This window comes from Kogia breviceps, chromosome 2, assembly GCF_026419965.1.
Source record: "Kogia breviceps isolate mKogBre1 chromosome 2, mKogBre1 haplotype 1, whole genome shotgun sequence".
Classification (NCBI taxonomy): Eukaryota; Metazoa; Chordata; class Mammalia; order Artiodactyla; family Physeteridae; genus Kogia; species Kogia breviceps.
The window spans coordinates 186507798-186528686 of NC_081311.1; the positions used below are offsets into that span (position 1 = coordinate 186507798).

General features: G+C 42.6%; 1 protein-coding gene across 2 annotated transcripts in view; it reads left to right on the top strand.

Annotated features, from left to right (window-relative positions):
- The window catches only part of SGPP2 (sphingosine-1-phosphate phosphatase 2), a 126583-nt gene that overhangs the window by 65754 nt on the left and 39940 nt on the right, over positions 1–20889 (top strand). The window contains exons 3-4 of one of the 2 annotated variants that reach the window (XM_059055249.2): positions 17228–17407; positions 20609–20698. In XM_059055249.2, coding sequence (XP_058911232.1) covers positions 17228–17407; positions 20609–20698 — 270 coding nt within the window. The remainder of the gene's footprint in view (positions 1–17227; positions 17408–20608; positions 20699–20889) is intronic. The other variant, XM_067026980.1, reaches the window with a different exon arrangement.

Sequence of the window (20889 nt, forward strand, 5' to 3'; positions counted from 1 at the left end):
CCACCACACCCCTTGTTTACCTGTGACAAGGTCAGTCACGGACCCTCCAATTCCCACTCTTTGTCTTATAAATGATTTGAACTCCATCCCCACTGGCCAATCTGGACAAAATACCCGCTACCTTGACTTGACCAAACTTGAGTTAAGCTTCTCTCCATTGCCAGACCCCTGAATTTTGACCCATTCTCGAGCAGCCAGCACACAGCCCCTCCCAAGGATAAGCTGACCTCAGGGTAAACAAGGTCTGATCTACTGTCCTATCCACCTCCCCACACCCAGGAAACATCTTTCCAGCCTTGATCACCCCTCCCTATAAAAGAAAAGCCCTCTTCTGCCCGGTCTTTGAACACTCACAGGTCTTATGATCAGGGAGGTCTCCCAGTTGCCATAGTCCTTTCAACTAAAGCTATCCTTGCCTGAATCCAGATTGATTTTTATTTGATGAAGACAGTAAGGAAGCAGAGAATTCAACCTGGGAGTCCCTCCGTGTGCTGTACTAGGCTTCTCACTTTCCAAGATCATTTGCAGCAAAAGTTACTCTGTGTTTACTTCCCTTATGCAAACATACAAGCTTTTGTATTGCAGAATAGCTTTCAGGGAGGCATTTGAATTCTTCCTCTAACCAAAGCACCATTTGAAAAACAAAGAAAATGAGGAGGAGTCATTTTGCTTAGGCTAGTGTTTCACATACACTTGAGACTAGATGGCTGCTGAAACACAAAGTGGTTTCCTAGCTTTGAAGTTATAGCTCCAAATCACAAGCGTTAGAGATAACTATATTCAAATGGTACTATAAAAGCAACTTCCACCCCCCCAATACTTATTTTTATTCTCTCTCGCTTTATATATTTTAGAGCTGGCTTTCCCAGCATTAACTAGAGACGTTGAGAATTTGCTGTAAGGTACCTCCTTCTCAGCTGTGTCCAGTCAGTCACCTTGTTTTATTATTGTTTCTAAGGAATAAATAGTCCACAAAAAATATGGGTTTTAAGGAGTTCTATGTCATTTTAAAATAATACACGGAAAGTCAGTTTTAATTCTATTGGGACACCTAGGCTGTTGATTAACTCTGTCAAATATGTATTTTACTTTGTGTACCAGTTAATTCAAGGACCTTAATTTAACCAGTTGTATGATCAGGTCTGTAGTAATGAAGCACAGAATATTTTTTTCAGTCCTAAATATTCTAGCATATAACTTAGGAGTTATATGCTAGGATTTACATAGTATTGAAGAAGTTTTCCCATAGTATTTTTTTTTTTTTTTTTTTTTGTCCCATAGTATTTTGTATACTGGCTACAAGCCGTAAGTCCCAAGTTGTTTACCAATAGAAATGACTTTTTTTCTCTAATGTTTTCATGAGCTTGGGATATCCAAAGAGCAGAACTTTTAAACCAAAACATCTGAATGATCTTCCTTCACACAGGAAGATATGAAACAGAAAAGCTACAAAATAAAGACAACCAACTTGAAACAGTTCATGTCCATTAGGTCTTCACTTCTCAGATGGAATAGTGAACAGAGTGTAATTCTCCAGGGAGCCACAGTTTGTGCATATATTCATTCATTTAGTAAAGATTTTTGGTCTATACTGGGCACCTGTAATTTTAGAGTTCCAGCAATTCTGGAAACATTCCCTCACTTCAAGCCTGCATCATCTTTATTTTTGCATGCTCACGTTAACCATCGAATGAATCTCCTTCCAGCTACCTTATGACCTTCAAATCCATCCTCCCCACAGCGTGTAGGATGACCTATCTCAGGAGCTGGCATTGGCGCAATCGGTGTAGCGTGTGGTACTTCTATAGAGTGACCGATCTCAGATGCAAGTATGACCATGAACCACTCTTTAGAGCATATTAATGTCCAAGCACCTTAAAATTACCTGTAAGGGCTTTCATAATCAGACTTCTGCCTAAATCTCTACCTTTAACCCTTCCCCCTGTCTGTTCTCTTCTCTGGAATCACAGAACCGCTGACTACTCCCACTCCCACGCCGCTTCCTGCACTGCAGACATATCCACGCTCTACTTTATGCTTCCTTCCTACTGTTTTGCATGCTTTCACCTGCTCCAAGTCTCAGCAAAAGCATTGTCTCTAGATATGCCACCTTGAGCCTTGTATCTATATTCCCTAGTAGATGGTTCTTTATTGTTCCTTGAACCTGACATGTAGCAGCAACGCAATAAATAATTATTGAATAAAATAAATAAAGCCTGTTTCTACAAAGAGGATTTAAGAGCTGTCCCCCTAGAGGAAACAGATGTAAAGAAGTAATTACAGTTCAGAGTGCTAAAGATACACTAGAAAGTTCTCCAGAGTGCTAAGGGAGCATCCTAGAGAGCTTTTTAAAATGGAATTGTTCCCCATCTTGAGTGGTTCCCCAGTGGCCCTGATAGAAACTCAGGACACAAATTTGGTCAAGATTTCACCAAGGTTTTTTCAGTATGAAAGTAGTAATTCTATATGTTTCTGAACTGTGAAGGGATCTATGAACCAGAAACCAGATTTTATTTGCCTTTTTAAAAGAGCTTCAGGTTTCTTTCGTATCTTGTAATTGATGAACAACAACTATTAAATTTCATTCATTCATTTAAGAAACATCTGACAAGGGCCTATTATGAAATGCTATGCTAAGTGCTGGGGATTAAGCAATGAACAAGACAGACTCCATCCTGCTCTTCTGAGGTTTACTTGTAGGCAAAACAGAGAGTAACAAGTAAATCAATACAGAAATTAAAGATTATACGAGTGTCCTTTAGGATACATCAGGTTGAGAGCAGAGACCTACTTTAGAGAAGGTGGTCAAGAAAGGGTACTTGGTGCTAGTTTCACTTAAGCCTTGAAGGATGAAAACTAGCCAGCCAGCTGAGGGGTTGGGGGACAAGGCTCCAGGCTGAGATAAGCAGAAAGGGCAAAGGTCCAAAACTGAGCTGGAGCCAGGCACTGTCCCAGACTCTGGGCCAAGCATCCACTTGGGGTGGGGATGAGGCTGATAAAATCAAAATTGTATAGTCTAAGTGCAGGCAGGGTAGAGGTCTATGAAGAAAAATAAAAGCAGGGTGTGCAGACAGAGTGACAACAGGCAACTGTCTTAGGTAGGGGGGTCAGGGAAGGCCTTTCCATGGAGGTGGCTTTTGGACACGGGGCTGATTTTACTCATAATTTACTTACAACGCACGCTGAAATTGCTTATGGCAAATCTAGAATGTTCAAAATGCATCAGCCGTCTTTGTGATTGATTTCTGTATTCGTTTGCAAACCACTGTTCCCAAGCAGTCTAAATGACAAAAACAAGCCTTCTCAGAAGACAGCTGGATTTTAAGTGGAAAGCCGCCTTTGAGTTGGTCTTTTCCAACTCTTAACACCAAACATTTGCTGTGATTCAAATCTGGTAAAAGCCACCTCATCAAACAGTTCTGCAAAATTGCTGGCATTGCTCACCATCATAGGGACCCCAGCCTGACAGTGGAATGTGGAAATTGCGGAGGAAAGGGCTCTGAGAGAAGAGCATGGAAGTACCTGTTGGCCCGGAAGGCTGAGGCTCGCCAGCTCCCGTCAAGCTTCTCTCATTACAAAGGGTCACGGGGAGGTTATAGCCCCAGTTACAGTCTTGTTGGGGAGGTGCTGATGATGTGATCAACAGCCCCTCCTAATAGCTAGAGTTAATCACTCACTGACCGACTGCAAAATCAATGGCGGCCTACTCTCTCCCCCTCCACTCCGCCTCCTGTTGGTCCAGCCTCCTTCCCTCGCTCCCTGCGGTGAACAGGCGTCAGGAAGGGGATTCTCTGGGACTCTTGTCCCTTCCTGCTCAAAGACTGGCTCTACAGGAGGACAGTCATCTAACTCCAGGGGAGGAGAACCCATTCTTCTCTGCCTGGGAGAAAGCTTGTAATGAAGATACCGTGTCAAAGATGAGAAAGAAGCAGCAAAGACAGGAGATAAGGGGGGAGGAAAAAAAGACAGTCTTTCAGAAGAAAGACATGATTGCAGCCAAATGAAAAGGAAACTTGATTTTCAGAGATGATGGGCTAGAGAAGATTTACATGTCTCCAACCCCTTGTCAAATGCACTGTGATCTTAGTTTTGAGAATATTTTCCTTTCAGGAGGTGGTGAGTTACATTTTTTTTGGTTGTGCTTTAAAAGTTGATGTCATTAAGTTTACCCCAAACAGGCCCTGTCAGGGCTTACTAGACCAGCGGTCTCTTGACAGGGAGGCTGAGGAATCAGGATGCTGGTGCCCTGGACCAGAGCTGAGGATGGTAAGCTCTCACCTTGGGCCTGACCAGGTGTATGTCGGAACCTTGGCTTGTCAGAAGTGTGTTACCGGCAGGAGGAATTAAATTCCTGGACACTCTGGCTGAGAGGTTTCATCCCCGTGTTGTGAGAGCCTCCACCTGAACTTCACGGCCGTGCCAAAGAGATTGTCACAAGGTTTATACGCTTCCCAGGAGGGAGGTTAAATCTCAGATCAGGGCCTGTTACTTTCCCAAGTGAGAGGTGAAGTTGGGGTTCCTGGTGGTGGTAATGGGGGTGGAGGCGAGTAGTGCGGATACTAACTTTTACTGGGGTGTCTGTGATTTCCTTTTGGAAGGAAGAGAAGTGATAACCAGGAAAGGTGGGGGCAGGGTGGTGAGGAGCGTTGGGGGTACTGATAGACGTACAGCTGATTGAAGGTGTTATGGAAATAGTGTGCTCAGGTCTCTAGAATTTAGACCGACGTTGGCACACAGAGTTGGTAGCCACCCCTGTTCACGGTCGTCATGTTGACAGTCGTTCAAAATGAGTGGGAAATTGGCTTTGCCAAGTGTTGATAGCACAGCCTTTGACGTCAACCTGAGAATGGAAATGGATGTTGTGTAAAGTCATATGAGAGTCCGTTTGGCTGTTCCCCCAATGAGTTGAGTAGATACATATCCAGGGCGCCTTCACCGACAACCAACATCGTCTGCGTGGTCATAAGTGAATTTTCTTTCCTACATCCTGTGATTACGGCTCCCATAATTTTGTTAGCCTGCATATTGAGTTTTTATTCTTAGGCATTTCCTTAGCTCTCCATTTCCTCCCCAGCCTCTTAACTGGTCATTTTGTTTGCTCTTGGACTGCCGTAGGACAGAGCATCTCATCATGAAGTGGTGCTTCTCACCTCCCCGCCTTCCACGTGTGTGCAGATGTTCTAGCACGAGGAAATGCAGCCAGCAATACCAGCCTTGAGAGACAAAGAACAGTTAGACCAGAAGGACTGGGGATAATTATCTGCCGTTCTTATCACCAGCTAGTTCAGTGTTAGATTACTTGCCAAAGAAGAGAAGGGAGAAGATCTGGCATGTGTGAAGGGGACCAGATCCAGACAGACGGAAGGCCCCTAACCCTGGAACTACCTCAAACCAGGGTCATCAGGACGAGTGCTTCTCTGACATTGCTTTCACAATGAGAAATGGTTTTAATTCCCTGGGGTTACAGCAAGAGTTGTGCGAGCCTGCCTGCAAATGCAGATTTCTTTCTGTGTAGTACAGCTGTCTGGTCACTCAGAAGGCAAGCCACTTGGCGGACGCAGTTGTGCGGCTTGACTCCGCAAAGTCTTTAATCCTTCCAGATCTAAATCTTGTTTATTTCTGCTGAGTGACCACCACCCAAATCTTTTCTGAGTTCTATAAGACTGTAGACCGGAGGCCAGGGTGAAATGACCCAACTCTGACTGAAAGTGTAAGGAGAGCCTGTGATGGCCTGAAAAACTAGGTGTGGAATGTCCTTGACCTTTAGCCTAATATCGGGTGGTTCATGGTTCATCAGGTCAGCATGACGGCCGCTCCGACCTTACACCACGTCCAGAGACTTCCTCATACACAGACACTTCCGTAGAAAGACAGGAGAGTGCAGCGTGGTCATGTTTTCTCTTGTCTCAAGGTAATTCAAGCCTAGACGTTCTCTAAGGTGAGATGTATTTCAGGATATACTGAGCCTGAATCCCATTTTAAAGATGTCTGTGCTTTTTCCAGTGGAATTTTTTTTTTTTTTCCAGAAAATTATGAGACACGTTACAAAAACCCAAATCGTTTAGTTCTACAGAGCTGGTTTTTGTTGTTGTTGTTGTGAGTTTGGGTTTTTGGTGATGGTGAAGGTGGGAAGGACAGGTTAAAACATTTTGTTTTGTTTTGTTTTTATGACCATCATTTTTAAGACAAATGCTTTCTCAGTCTTTATAGAGAAACACAAGTTTACTTGGGTACCACTAGAATGACCCGAGCTTTAAAAAAGGTCTGGGCAGCTGTTCCTTATACCATCCTCATAAGTTTTTCTCTCCGTGAGGTATATAAATAGCTGTGCTCATAGAACATGGGTGATAAAATGGTGGGAACATTTGTAAAATACGGTGAAACAGGGAAGTTGGCCTAGGGTTGCTCAATTAAGTTCTTTTTTCTTAAATCACTAGGAATCAGGATATGTACAGGAAAATGTCTTGGGAAAATTTACAGATCGTAAATTTATTATTTAAATTTAACCTACCAGTATCCCCTTCTTATTACATCTATGCAGAAAAATAAGAGAGCGACTTCCCAGGGAGGGGTCCTTAGAGGGTGGAGAATAGTGTTTTCCTGAATTACTGCCAGAGCATAGCTCATATTTGCTTTATAACACACATCATATTTAGGCTGCTGTTAGCAATGTTGGTTTTTAACATCTCAATGGCTCCCAAGATGATGTGTATGTATAAGCAAGTGAGGATTTAGATCAAGGGAGCAGCAGCTCATTATTAATGCATGTGCTGAAAAATCTCTAGCTTGCTGTTGCTAAAGACAAGAGTGTTGGGGAGAATGATAGCTCATTTTGGAGGCTAATATTAGAAATGGTTAGTATTAAAAATGGTACCACTACTGACAAAGGGTTTACTCTGTAAATTCTGTCTTCTGAGACTTCTTCAATTACTGAGTTGAATTGCCTTTTAAAAATATGGGTAGAAGGGCATAAAAAGTTGAAGTACTCTGTCTTATTTTGAAACTTGATGTTAAATGATACATAATTGATTTATTTCTAGTTGAAGAAAAGATGCCCATTCAAAGGACATCACTTAGAGTATCCCTTTGCCCTAATCACCTACTCTGGAACATTCTGCTTTGGGGAGGCCTAGGGAAATTTTGAGACCTTTTTTTGATTCTGGTAAAAAAGATCTCTGTTCAGACCAAATAACCCATTAAAAAATAAGCAAAAAAAAAAAAAAAAAAAAAAAAGGATGAGAGTCAAGAGCATGATTGTGCAGTACAATCAGGATGGTCAGGAAGTCCTTCTAGCAAAATCTATATAGTGAAATGATGTTGACTCATACATTTTATTAAATATATTATGAAAGATTTCAAACGCTTTAGGGCTGAAATAATATAAAGAGAGGAGAAGGCTGGTTGTGAATTCTTGTAGTTTTATTGTAAGTGTTAAGAGCGTAGATTTATCTTGGTTCACTTACCTTCAGTACTCAAGTCTACCTTCAAGAGTGACGTGAGGCCAGCTGTTCTGGGACTGTTCCCACTGGAAGCTGACAGAGGGCTCAGTCCCTGGTTGTTTTGGATCAATGTGTAAATTACAGACCTCCGGGGGGGTTTTTTGTTGTTGTTTAGCTCTGGGGGTTTTTTGGTAATTACAGTGTGTGGGATTATAATGTCAGTGATTATAACGTCAATTTTATGTGTCCCCATGGGTTTTATTTCCTCATCTGTGCCCCCACTGTGCACAGTGTGGATTTTATTGTTGGTACCAATGGCACACAACAAAGGAAGACTCTTAAGTCCCCCCTTTCTCACCACTCCTGATGGTACCCGTATAGAGAGGCTAGAAGATTCTTGGCGTATTGGGGGTGGAATTGAGGCAGGGATTCCTCCATGGCTGCGAGCCTCTCTCTACCCCTCATGCCTTTGCAGGGGAGGATAGTCCGGGACTCTGACTCCTCAGAGGCCAAGTGGACTATCAGATCCTCCATGCAGTTGCCCTGGCCAGGTTCATGGTCACACTGAGGAATATGTTTGATGACGTGCTTGTTGTGGACAATACCCACGCCAGCATCAAAATCTGAGACTCTATTTAATTGACATTTGTACTTAAATGCCTTTGTGTGTGTGTGTGTGTGTGTGTGTGTGTGTGTGTGTGTGGCTGTGGCCTAGGATGCCTGGCTGGCTGGGTTACCCACAAAGACCTGTGGCTGCACACTTGGAGATGGGAATAGTTTGTGGTTTTAATCAGATGAGAAAGTTGAACATGGCATGTGGCTAATGTCTATTGCATTTGTGCTTTCAGGGGTCTGTAAAAATAAAGGTTTTGATCTTTCAGTATTATTTTGCAGTTATTTTTTTCTAGGGTCAGCAGGACTGACAATTAATATACTTAGCTATGACCCAGCAATCCCACTACTGGGCATATACCCAGAAAAAAACCATAATTCAAAAAGATACATGCACCCCAGTGTTCACTGCAGCATTATTTACAATAACCAGGTCATGGAAGCAACCTAAATGCCTATTGACAGATGAATGGATAAAGAAGATGTGGCACATATATACAATGGAATATTACTCAGCCATAAAAAGGAACGAAATTGGGTCATTTGTAGAGACTTGGATGGACCTAGAGACTGTCCTACAGAGTGAAATAAGTCAGAAAGAGAAAAACAAATATCGTATATTAACACACATATGTGGAATCTAGAAAAATGGTACAGATGAACTGGTTTACAGGGCAGAAATAGAGACACAGATGTAGAGAACAAATGTATGGACACCAAGAGGGAAAAGCGGGGGGCGGGGGTGGTGGTGGTGTGATGAATTGGGAGATTGGGATTGATGTGTATACACTGATGTGTATAAAATAGATAACTAATAAGAACCTGCTGTATAAAAGTAAATAATAAATAAAATTGAACAAAATATATATTAGAAATGTGAGGGAGGAGTCTAATAGTAAGTTTTCTTAGCAGTGATTACATTGTTATCCGAAGCAAGGCTTATTTGTTTTTGCATGAAAAACTCAAATGGCACACAAGGCACCCACCCCAGCCCTCAGTTCTAACCCGCAGTGGATCCAGTATCCACAGTTCCTCATATAACCTACATGCATTTACTTATAAACACATCTTTTAAATTACAAATGGGATCAAAATATACTCTTGCTGCCTCTTGCTTTTTTCATTTAACAGTATATCTCACAATGTTTTATTAACAGTTGCATAATTTAACTGGTGTCCTGTCATGAACATTTAGAGTTGTTTCCAGGTTTTTGTGGTTGGTTAGGTGTCCGAAGGAAGGTGGGCTTATGCATGATTTTAACTTTTGTATGCTCTACATTTCCTAAGACTGAAGACACCAATTCCCTCAATGGGCATCATTTTGGATGTGACATCTATGCAGAGGTGAGTAAAGGACACTGGTCCCAGGCTTCTGCTGGACTGTTATTGGTGGAATGGTGTGGATAAGAATTTAGCAATTGTCTCATCAGATGTGACATCTTAATCTCTTAGCCCCAAGGGCAGCCAGGTGGCCTCTAGTGAGTGTTACATGGATATAATGGGTTAGGATCACAGAATTTGGGTTCTTTAAAAATAGGTATCTGGTCTCACTAATAATTGTCATGCCAGGTTGGGGGAGGGAGGGGCGTGGTGAAAAGACCATAGGATTTGGCATCAGAGCGAAATTCAAGCCCAGCTTCTCTACACGCATTGTATTTTCTTTAGGAGGACGTTCACCTTCTTTAAGCCTCAATTTCCTCATCTGTAAAACAGGAATGATATGAATATTAAAATAATGTCCATGAAAATACACTTAAAAAGTGACTGCACAAATACTAGTTATTATTTAACCCAAGCGCTCCTTAATAACGAAAAGAAACCTCAACTGTTTTAAAGTAACTTTCCTAAAGATATATATGCATACATCTATGACTTAATTACTAATCTTTGTACCTTTAGTGTTTGTCTTCAAAAATTTGAGACGCAGATCTGAGCTTGAAAAAATGGAGCATTAGGAAGAACAAGAAAATGTTGTCACATAATCCTTTTATTTTTCTCACCTTCCATTTGTGCTTTTTCGTTATTGTATCTCCATTTTTCCAGAACCTGGAATATGTCAAGACCAGTTTGCTGAGAGTCTTCTGTGATTTATGGTGTTTGCTCTGTGGTTTCTTTGTTTTGGTGTTTCAGGCGTGGAATGAAATTTTATTAGTTTGAAATTACACCTGCTTGTCCCAGTGACTCACCGTCAGGCCACCCTCCACAAACGCACACAAACCCACATGACATACACTAGAGAAGGGCTGTGAATTTTAAAAAGTAAATAAAAATAATGCCACAAGTAGGAGAGGACATTCACCGATGGAAAACAACTTTTTACACTGGATGGTAAGCAGTAGTCTCTAGAATGTTCCCAAATAACCATAACAAAGGCCTGCTTTAAATTCACTCCCTGAAGCCAAATAGGAGACCACAGAGCAGTGTGTATTCTAGGGAGAAAAAAAAAAAAGACTGAACACTGAATAAACAAAAACACACACAGGCTAGTGCAGTCAGTCGTTTTATGTAAAACTGTTGATCTGAAAAGCCTCCAGAGCTTCAAATTGCTCTTAAAATGAATCCCATACTCATGGGTTTGAGTAGGTAGATTTTGAGCAGCTTTCTCTGTGTCATGTGTGGTCACCACCTCAGTGCCCTGTAGAACTGGGGTTTGGAGTAGAGTTGGGCAGGACTTTTGAAGAAAATATTAATAGAAGCCATAGCTGCTTCTATTGAATCAATATTTGAAGGCATTGTTAATAATATCTGGGAGCAAAAGACTTCAAGGACACATAGAAGAGGTATTTCAGAACCCATCTTTATGTCTAGTTTCTCTTTTTTTCAGTGGGCTACAATTAATATTAACCTTTTTAAAGAATATAATTCAGTGGTTTTAGTATATTCGCAAAGTTGTGCAACCATCACCAGTGTCTACCTCCAGAACATTTTCATCTCCCTAAAAAGAAGCCCCATATTTACTAGCACTCACTCCCCTTCGCCTACCCCCCCCATCCCACCCTAGACAACCACCAATCTACTTTCCATCTCTGTGGATTTGCCTGTTCCGAAAACTTCATATAAAGGGAATCATACAATGTTTGTCCTTTTCTTGTTTGGCTTCTTTCACTTAGCACACTATTTTCAAAGTTCATCCTTGTAGCACGTATCAGTACTTTGTTTTTTAAGGTCAAGTAATATTTCATTGTCAGGATATACCCCATTTTGTTTATGCATTCATCAGTTGAACATTTGGGTTGTTTAAACTTTGGGGCTCTTGTGAAGGATAATGTTAAGGATATTATATTCATGTACAAGTTTCTGTGAGGACATGTATTTTCAGTGTTCTTGAGTATGTACCTAGGAGTGAGACGGTTTGGTGTCTGATCCTTCTTTATCCAAATTATCATGTTAGTAACCTGGGAAGAAGGGGAATGAGCTTAATTTGGACAGATTAAGAAACGGGATAGGTAGAGAAGCTGTGGTCTTTGGGTTACATCTCATTGTTCTCTAGAATGATGAAACTAATTCCTGACTTTTAAAAAACAAATCCATGGATAGACTATACCTCCCAGTGATTAACAGTGTTTCTGTCCCATGAGACCTGAGGGATACTCTACATCCTTGTTAGTTAATCGCTTGCACTGTGATTTCCCCCTGGTGAAGTGGGCTGAGGTTGTAGCCAGAGGGAAGAAAGATGTTAGAGTTTATCATAATTTGTGTGTGTTTTGGGGGGCCGGGTGTAATTTGAAAATAGCCTCTCGGTGCTCCCTCCCTTTTGCAGAGGATTCAGCTCTTATTATAATAACGGTAGAGCCTTCACACGATGGGATGGGGATACTTTGGGAGCAGGAGAGAGGTGGGAGTGGGGGCAGGCAGCAGTCTCAGAAGGTGAACAGTAAGTGTATGGCTGTTCTCTAAAATCCCGTGGCTGCTTTACTAGTAATGTTATTTCAAGGACCTTCTGTTTCCTAAACTATCTAGGTTTTATTTATCTGGACGTGAAGACTAAATTTTGTTCATCAGAGCTGTGTTAGACATAGAAAAATTGGCATTTGGGATTGTAATAACTAGGAAGGCCCACCACGTTAAGAGAAAAAGCACAGTTTTCTCTGCTGGCCCCAAAGAGCCCAACCCATCAAGGACAGATCCCAGATTGGAAATTCTTCTGACTTGTGAAGACACATTTCATTTTGACAGAATGGGTGCTCTAGAAAAGCCTTTTGTCTGCTTGGGGTCAACAGTAGACAATCCAGAGAACTGGATTTTCTCTCCACCTATACATCAATTAGGGAAGAAGTAAGCAAGTAGGCTAATTCCTCATCATGAAACGCTACGGGGCCCCAGCACCATCAGCACCATGCAGGGGACCCAGCTCGGTTGCTGAGGCGTTAATGAGCTATAATTGCTTCCTGCCCTGCTTCCCCGTGGATTTTCGCTTTTACGCATAGGCCTTGGGGGCCTCAGCCCAAGCGAGCATGATGGATGATGGAACTTAATTTGGTCCCTTTGGGTAGAAGGGCCTTTCAACAATACAGAGCAAAGTCCTCCGCCGAGGGCAAGCCATACTGAGTTAATCATTATACTCTTACTGTGAACTAAATGGAGAAATAGTTCTCTTCTGCCATAGTACTCTTTTTAATGGACTTTACTTTTAGAGTAGTTTTAGGTTCACAGCAAAATTGAGCAGGAAGTATAGAGGGTTCCTGTATACCCCCTGCACCCACACATGCATGCCGTCCACCAGAGTGGGACATTTGTTACAACCGAGGACCCTACACTGGCACCCAAAGTCCTTAGTTTGCCTTAGAGTTCACTCTCGGTGTTGGACGTTCCATAGGTTTGGACAAGTGTGTAATGATGTGTATTCACCACTAGAGTATCAAACAGAATAGCGTCAATGCTCTAAAACTTCTCTGTGCGCCACTTACCCACGTCCCCAGCCCCCGGCAGTCACTGATCTTTTTACCATCTCCATAGTTTGCTTTTATCAAAATGTCCTATGGATGAATTCATACAGTACGTAGCCTTTCCACATTGGTTTCTTTCACTTGGTAATATGCGTTTAAGATTCGTCCATGTCTTTTCATGGCTTGAAAGCTCATTTCTTTTAGTGCTGTGAAGGTGACTCTCTGTGATCCAGGAAACAGGCGCTCACCAGAGACTGAATCTGCCAGCGCCTTGATCTTGCACTTCATCCTCTGGAACTGAGAGAAAAAAATTCCTGTTTATAAGCCACCCAGTCTGTGGTTGGTTGCCATAGCAGCCCAAGCTGGCTAAGACAGCAACGTTTTAAGATGTGACTGACATGCAATAAACTGTGCGTACTTAGTTTTATTGAGGTATAATTCACATACTATTCAATTCATTCTTTTAAAGCGTATGATTCAATAATTTTTAGTGTATTCACAAAGTTTACACGTATTTAAAATGTACAACTTGGCACATTTTGATATATGTACATACCCCTCAAATTATCACCATAATTAAGACAGACATAATGAAAACATAGTTAAGACATCATTAAAACTTCGTTACCCAGAAGTTTCCTTATAAGCCCATTTGTAATTTTTTTCCCTCCTTTCCGGCCGCCACTGATCGGCTTTCTATCCTGTAGAGTCACGTCTATTTCCAAGAATTTTATATAAACAAAATCATAGAGTATGTACTTTTGTTTGTTTTTGGCCTGGCTTCTTCATTCAGCGTGTTTATTTTAAGATTCATCCATGCTGTAGCATGATATCTGTAGTTTATTTTTTTGTTTTTGCTGCGAAGTATTCGATTGTATGATGATACCACAATTTGTTTATCTATTCACCTGTGGATGGAAATTGGGTTGTTGCCTGTTTGGGGCCGTTACAAAGACACTGCCATCAACGGTCATATACAAATCTTTGCGTGACTTATGCTTTCACTCTTTGAGGGTAAATACCTAGGATTGGCATGGCTGGGTCATATGGAAATCATATGTTTTAACTTTTTAAGAAGTTGCCAAACTGCTTTTCCAAAGCGGTTGTATCATTTTGCACCTGCTCCAGCGCTGTATGAGGGTTCCAGGTTCTCCCCAACCTCCCAACACCCGGTATGGTCAGTTCCTTTAGTCTCAGCCCTTCTAACTGATGTGTAATGGTGTGCCCCGCAATTTAAACTCCGCTGGTCCTGACTGCCTCGGAGGTCCCTCTACATACAACCCAACCTCACTTCTCTGTCTTTGCTCATGCTATTCTTGCGAAGTGGATGCTTCTCTATCCACCCCTCATCTTCAACAATCTTCCTTTAACATTCCACCTCAGTGCTCCTGGTGTCTCGGGTTGAACCAGAGTCTGTCTCTACATGTATACACACCCATATAATTCTGTGGATAATTTTTTTCCGAAGCCTATTTGCATTATGATGAGATCTTCTTCGTGACTGTTTTCCCCACTCAAGATCGGAGACCTAATACAGGGCTGGGCACATCGTAGGTTTGCTGTAATGAATGCAAACTGACAGAGACAGGACTTGTCACCCTGTGAGTGGTACTCTTTCCCTACAACCTGAAAAACATAGCTCCACGTTCTCTGGTTTGAAGAGCTCTGTCATTACAGTAATTGCTATTTGAAACTTATTGATCAGGAACAGTGTGTTGCTATGGGAACACTTTTCAGTAAAGTGAACGATTGTCCTCACTCTTAAAAACATCCTTCAGACATAGAAGGCAAAAGATAAATGAAGTCGAAGAAACTCATGGACCTCAAGGAAATTAAATTTTGTCTGAATGAGGGTCACACAGTCTGCCTTCACTCTATGATTTTAACGTTTCCTGTCTGAAGATTCTGTGTGTATTTTTGAGTGAACTAGAGTTAGTCATAATGCCTGTGATATTCTTTTTGATGTTGATGAGTGGGGAAGGGGCAGGGTTGAGAAACATTTATATCCTAGCATCTTCTGAGAAATTCTTAGCCGTCAACAACATCTGCAAGTTTTCCAACTCCCCAGAAAATAGTCGGTCTGATGTGGTTTTTATAGGTTCACAGGAGGGAGAGGCAGAGACATAAAAGAGTAAGCTGGTTTCCAAAACAGTAGTTTCTGGTAATAAGGGGATGGTAAAGAGGTTAAGTTTCAAAGTCTGATTAGAAATCGCAGCTATGGAATTTAGAGTGATTGTCACTGAGGCTTTAAAGCCTGTGGATTTGGCCTGCTGTGCACAGACAGTGGTTCTTGATTTCTAACCCAGAGCAAAGTGGCAGCAGAGCACAAAAACATATGCAGCGTCTTCTGGGGGATACTGAGTGTGCTGGGATTATGTTCCGAATTCACCGGCAACTAGATGAGTTAAAAGAAAGCACCACAATGTGGGAAACTCTAAAGCAATCTGTCTGACTAATCAAAAGTATTTTGAAATAGTCCTTCATAGCGGGTTTTGTTCCAAAGCCAAGTAACTCCATCCATCACAAGCCAAATAGAGCCCTAGTAAGATCAATGCGATCATGGTAAGATGAGGAGGTTTATAATTAAAGCCCGTGACAAAGTGACCTGTGCAAGAATACAGTGTAAAGCCGGCCGTGCTTCTCAGATTCTCATGTGCACACGAACCACCCGGGAGTCTTGTGAAAATGAGGGTTCCAATTCCGTGGGTACAGGCTGGGGCCTGAGATTCTGCATCTTAAAACAGCACTCACGTGGTGTGGATGCTGCCTGTTCTCAGACCACACTTTGCGTTGCAAATGCAGAGACTTAAGTGAATGGGTTGCTTCTCCCTCTTTTATAACAGATCAGCGAAATGTCCTGTAAAGCTGACAAAGTAAATAAGTCTATTGGTAACAGTCCTATTCATCTCAGGAGGGTATGGAAATCAATTCTGGTATCTATGTTGTACTTTAAGGGAAAAAGAGAAAGGGATTTTTTCATTAATGGCATCATGGAAAAAAAAAATCAATTGAAAACCTCCCAGATTGAGTTGTCTTTATTTTAGGGTTGAAAATAGTCACACCATATATTGTACGATGCTCTCGATTACTGAAAAAAGTTAAACTATAGCCACTATGTTGCCTACATACATCAGGAGTAACAGTGGCATTTGAAAAAGTTTAAGCCAGAAGTTCCAGAAGTCACTATTTTGGTTAAAACTTGAAAAGAAGGGCTGTCTGATTTGAGTATTAGATTATCTTAGTCCAAGACCATCCCGAAGGTATTACCGTGGTAGTTTATGGCACTTTTTTTTTTTTTTTTTTTTTGCCGTACGCGGGCCTCTCACTGTCGTGGCCTCTCCCGTTGCGGAGCACAGGCTCCGGACGCGCAGGCCCAGCGGCCATGGCTCACGGGCCCAGCCGCTCCGCGGCACGTGGGATCTTCCCGGACCGGGGCACGAACCCGTGTCCCCTGCATCGGCAGGCGGATTCTCAACCACTGCGCCACCAGGGAAGCCCCAAGGCACATCGTTTTTGAAGCCAAACTCTCTGGATTTGAATCTGATAAGTCTTGACACTTACTATGTACAACGGTTTACCCCTCTGTAAAATGGGTCTGCATTCTACAGGTATTATTGGATTAAGTGAGTTAATATTTGTAAAGTTCTTAGACCAGTGCTTGGCACACATACCAGCTCTACAAATGTTAAATATATGACCAAAATAAGTAAGACATGTGTTAGTGTCATATCTTAGTTGCCCAGTGACCCTCTGGCATCCAGAAGGGCTGTTTCTCTTTTTTCTTTTTAAGAAATTTATGTATTTATTTATTTGCTGTGTTGGGTCTTTGTTGCTGTGCCAAGACCTTCCCTGGTTGCAGAGAGCAGGGGCTACCCTTTGTTGCAGTGTGCAGGCCTCTCATGGTGGCTTCTCTCATTGTGGAGCACGGGCTCCAGGCACGCAGGCTTCAGCAGTTGTGGCTTGCAGGCTCTAGAGCTCAGGCTCAGTAGTTGGGGCGCACAGGCTTAGTTGCTCCGCAGCATGTGGGATCATCCCGGACCAGGGATCATACTCGTGTCCCCTGCATTGGCAGGTGGATTCTTAACCGCTGAGCCACCAGGGAAGTCCTGGCCTGTTTCTCTTTTTAACAACTAAAATGTCTTCCTGCAAGACTTCCCCATAGGCCGCTGGGTCAGAGAGAAAGGTGATTTCAGCCAACCAACAGGAAACCTCAAAATAAATTCATAGAACCTAGCAGTTTATTTATTTTGCTCATTTGGTTAGACTTACCTCCATCCTTTGGTTTGGCAGTTGGTGATGTATATTGGCCAGGTGGCCAAGGATGTCTTGAAGTGGCCCCGCCCCTTCTCCCCTCCTGTTGTGAAACTGGAGAAGAGAGTGATTGCTGAATACGGGATGCCGTCCACCCATGCCATGGCAGCCACCGCCATCTCCTTCACCCTCCTCATCTCTACCATGGACAGATACCAGGTAAGGTGCAGACTCCTCTTCCTCCCGTCTAACACCATCCATACAACGAGGCAGCAAAGAGTTGCCCTTCAGGATTTTCTTGTTTTTTTTTTTTTTTTTTTTTTAAGCGGTATGCGGGCCTCTCACTGTTGTGGTCTCTCCCATTGCGGAGCACAGGCTCCGGACGCGCAGGCCCAGCGGCCACGGCTCACGGGCCCAGCCGCTCCGCGGCACGTGGGATCCTCCCGGACCGGGGCACGAACCCGTGTCTCCTGCATCGGCAGGCGGATTCTCAACCACTGCGCCACCAGGGAAACCCAGGGTTTTCTTGTTTTGAAGGACTTTGAAGTTTATGAAATAAAGATGGGGAACAAAAATTTATTGAGCAGTCAGTGACAATTTCTTTATAAATGAAGTGACCATATGATTTAGTACCCAAAGCAGGTTGTGCCCGAGAGTGAAAGTGGACACCATTAATAACGACAACAGCACCACAAAACATAACCAGGGTGTGTGGTGTCCCGCTTCCGAAAGCATTTTCACCCTGAGCTGCCCGACCAGATGGCACTTGAATAGGTGCTCTCATCCTCTGCTTGCAAGAGGCTCGAGGGGTTTATGATCCTAGTAAATGATCCTCCAGGGCTGAGATGATTTCACCAAATCCTCCAGCTACATGTCCCAGGGCCCAGGGTGAAATAGTCTGTTCCCAAATTAGCCCCCAAAGATGTCTCTGCCTTTTTTGGGGGGCTCAACCGTTAGAAATAATCATTCCATATTTTCTAGAAAGCTGTCTAAATGACAGGAGATTAATAAATGTTGAAAATAGAAGAATTTCACTTAATATCTGCTTAAATGCCAATTATATAGTAAGACCTTTCAAAAGTTATATTATTACTGCAATGAAGATTTATTTTTCCTTTCTGAGAACTCTTGCTCTAATTTTGTGCTTAATTTCAGAAATTTTACCTTTTACCTGTTGGAAAATTTAGATTTCATGAACTCTAGCAGTTTTGTTTGTAAATGACAGTAATGCTTCTCCTGCCCCTCTAGACCAGAAACTTAGGGATGTTCCATGTTCCAGGTTGTACAGAAATGGGGTGTCAGCCTGATGTGGTTGGAAGAGGATAAGATTAGTGTCAGGTCCTGGCTCTACCTGGTCTTCTGCCTCATCACCTGGGGTCAGATCTCAGTTTCCTAAGTGGGAAAGGGACAGGTATAGTATTATATCCACCTAGGTATAATCTTTTTTTATAACTTAAATGTCATGCCAGGATCAAACAATGTCTGAGCTCCCCAGTACTATCGGAATCAATTGAACGCAGACTTCTGAGCCATGTCATATCCCATGCCGTCTGCCTCAGGAGGACACAGTGGGCCCAACACTGACCCCCACTGGGCTGCTGTCAGCATCCAGAGAAGCCTGTGAACATGCTTCTCTTAGGAAAAGAGCGACAAGTGGTGCTGACTGCAGGAAAACGACAACAATCGTTTATATGCTCATTTTAAGGCCACTTGGATCTTCTTACAAATTTCTTTGCAGCTTACGTGATGAAACGGTTTTCTTTTCTTTCCTTTTTTCTTTTTCTTTTTTTGGCCACCCTGCTTGGCATGCGGGATGTTAATTCCCGACCAGACCAGGGATCAAATCCACGCCCCCTGCGGTGGAAGTGCAGAGTCTTAATCACTGTACTGCCAGGAAGTCCCACAGTAGTTTTCTTAAGGCCTGAGTTGTTACTATGCACTTCTTTCCTATTTAATTTTTAATAATAAATATATTCAGCTTTGGGGGTTATTTACTCATGAGTCGCTCTAAAAATGGGTTTATTTATATAAATATATGTTCAGGCGAATACCAGCCTCTAAATTCTGAATGCATTAACTCATTAATTTTCAACACTTTTTCGATTCAAATCAGAGACCCAGTTAAGGATAAATCTTAAGAAAAGATGCACAACCCTGTGTTATTATACTCAGATGTTGCATTGGAAAGAACATGCTGGGCCTTGTACTCAGAAGATGTGGCTCCTGGTTCAGACTGTGTCACTACTGACTGTGTGACCTTGGGCAAGTCATTGCACCTCCTCTGAGCCCCGGCTCCCGTTGTGAGGGGTGATTGATGGGCAGGCATCTTTGTGCTAAAGTTCAGTACAAATGCGACATATTATCAAGGTTAAGGGTTTCCTCATTTGTGGACTGGGGCTAGTAATAGCACCTGTTTCATAGGGTTGTGTGAAGATACATGAGATAGTGACCATAAAGCACTTCCCATAATATAGACAGTTCTCTATTGTCTTTATCCTCATTACCACAGAAGACCACAGACATTAGTACTTGAAACAAATGGATTATAGCTCTGTGTCTAGCTCATAAGCAGAATATTTGTGTGTTCTTTATATGACTCGTCATTAGCCAGATTCCTCCAGCTGTTTTCATTACTCACGAGCAAATGTCAAGATTCAGTGACGTCTGGACTCTTGCCTTGACATCTGTAAAGAAATATGCCCAGTCTTTTTTTTTTTTTTTTTTTTTGGTGATACGCCGTTCTCTCACTGTTGTGGCCTCTCCCGTTGCAGAGCACAGGCTCCGGACACACAGGCTCAGTGGCCATGGCTCACGGGCCCAGCCTCTCCACAGCATGTGGGATCTTCCCGGACCGGGGCACGAACCCGCGTCCCCCGCATCGGCAGGCGGACTCGCAACCACTGCGCCACCAGGGAAGCCCGACCCTGCCCAGTCTTAATATGGGGTCATTGTTCCCAGGCTTCCTCAAGAAGCTGATTGTTGTCAAGCTTTATCATCACAGCACATGATGGGGAAGTAGCTAGTTGGACTTCCAGATTACAACACTGTCTATCTACCTTGCCTCTTGGAAATACTGTATATTTTATAAGTTTTAATCTAAAAATAGGTAGAAATAAAAAATTAATTACTCCATTAAAACTTGTAGCACGGTAGCTAAGGTCAAGTTTCCTCCTGTGTCTTATTTGCACGTCAGTATGTGGTGAAACTTCCTTCCAGAACTATATTCCTAGGCATCTTCCCCTTCTCTTTCCTTAGTTTTCCCAATTTTTGAGTGATTTTAGATAATCAGACTGCTGGTCTAGGGAATATGATATTGAGACTAGGCGTTACGGGATCAGAAATCCCATTCCCTTTCACAGCATCAAATTGTATGTGTCTGAACCTGACGTAACGTCCTTGTTTTCTCTTCTCCCCCTGCAGTATCCCTTTGTTTTGGGACTGATGATGGCTGTGGTGTTTTCCGCGTTGGTCAGTCTCAGCAGACTTTACACTGGGATGCATACAGTCCTGGTAAGCCTTTGTGGGCAGGCCTTGGGGTGGTGATTATCCGAATAGGAGCGTGGCCAGTATGTGTTTATTAAGTTCTTTGCATATGTAACTATATTTCCCATCAGGCCAATGAATTATTATCTTAAGGCACATGTATAATAATAGTAATGAATCATTAAGATGCTATGAAGGAGGCTGAACTGGGCTAGACC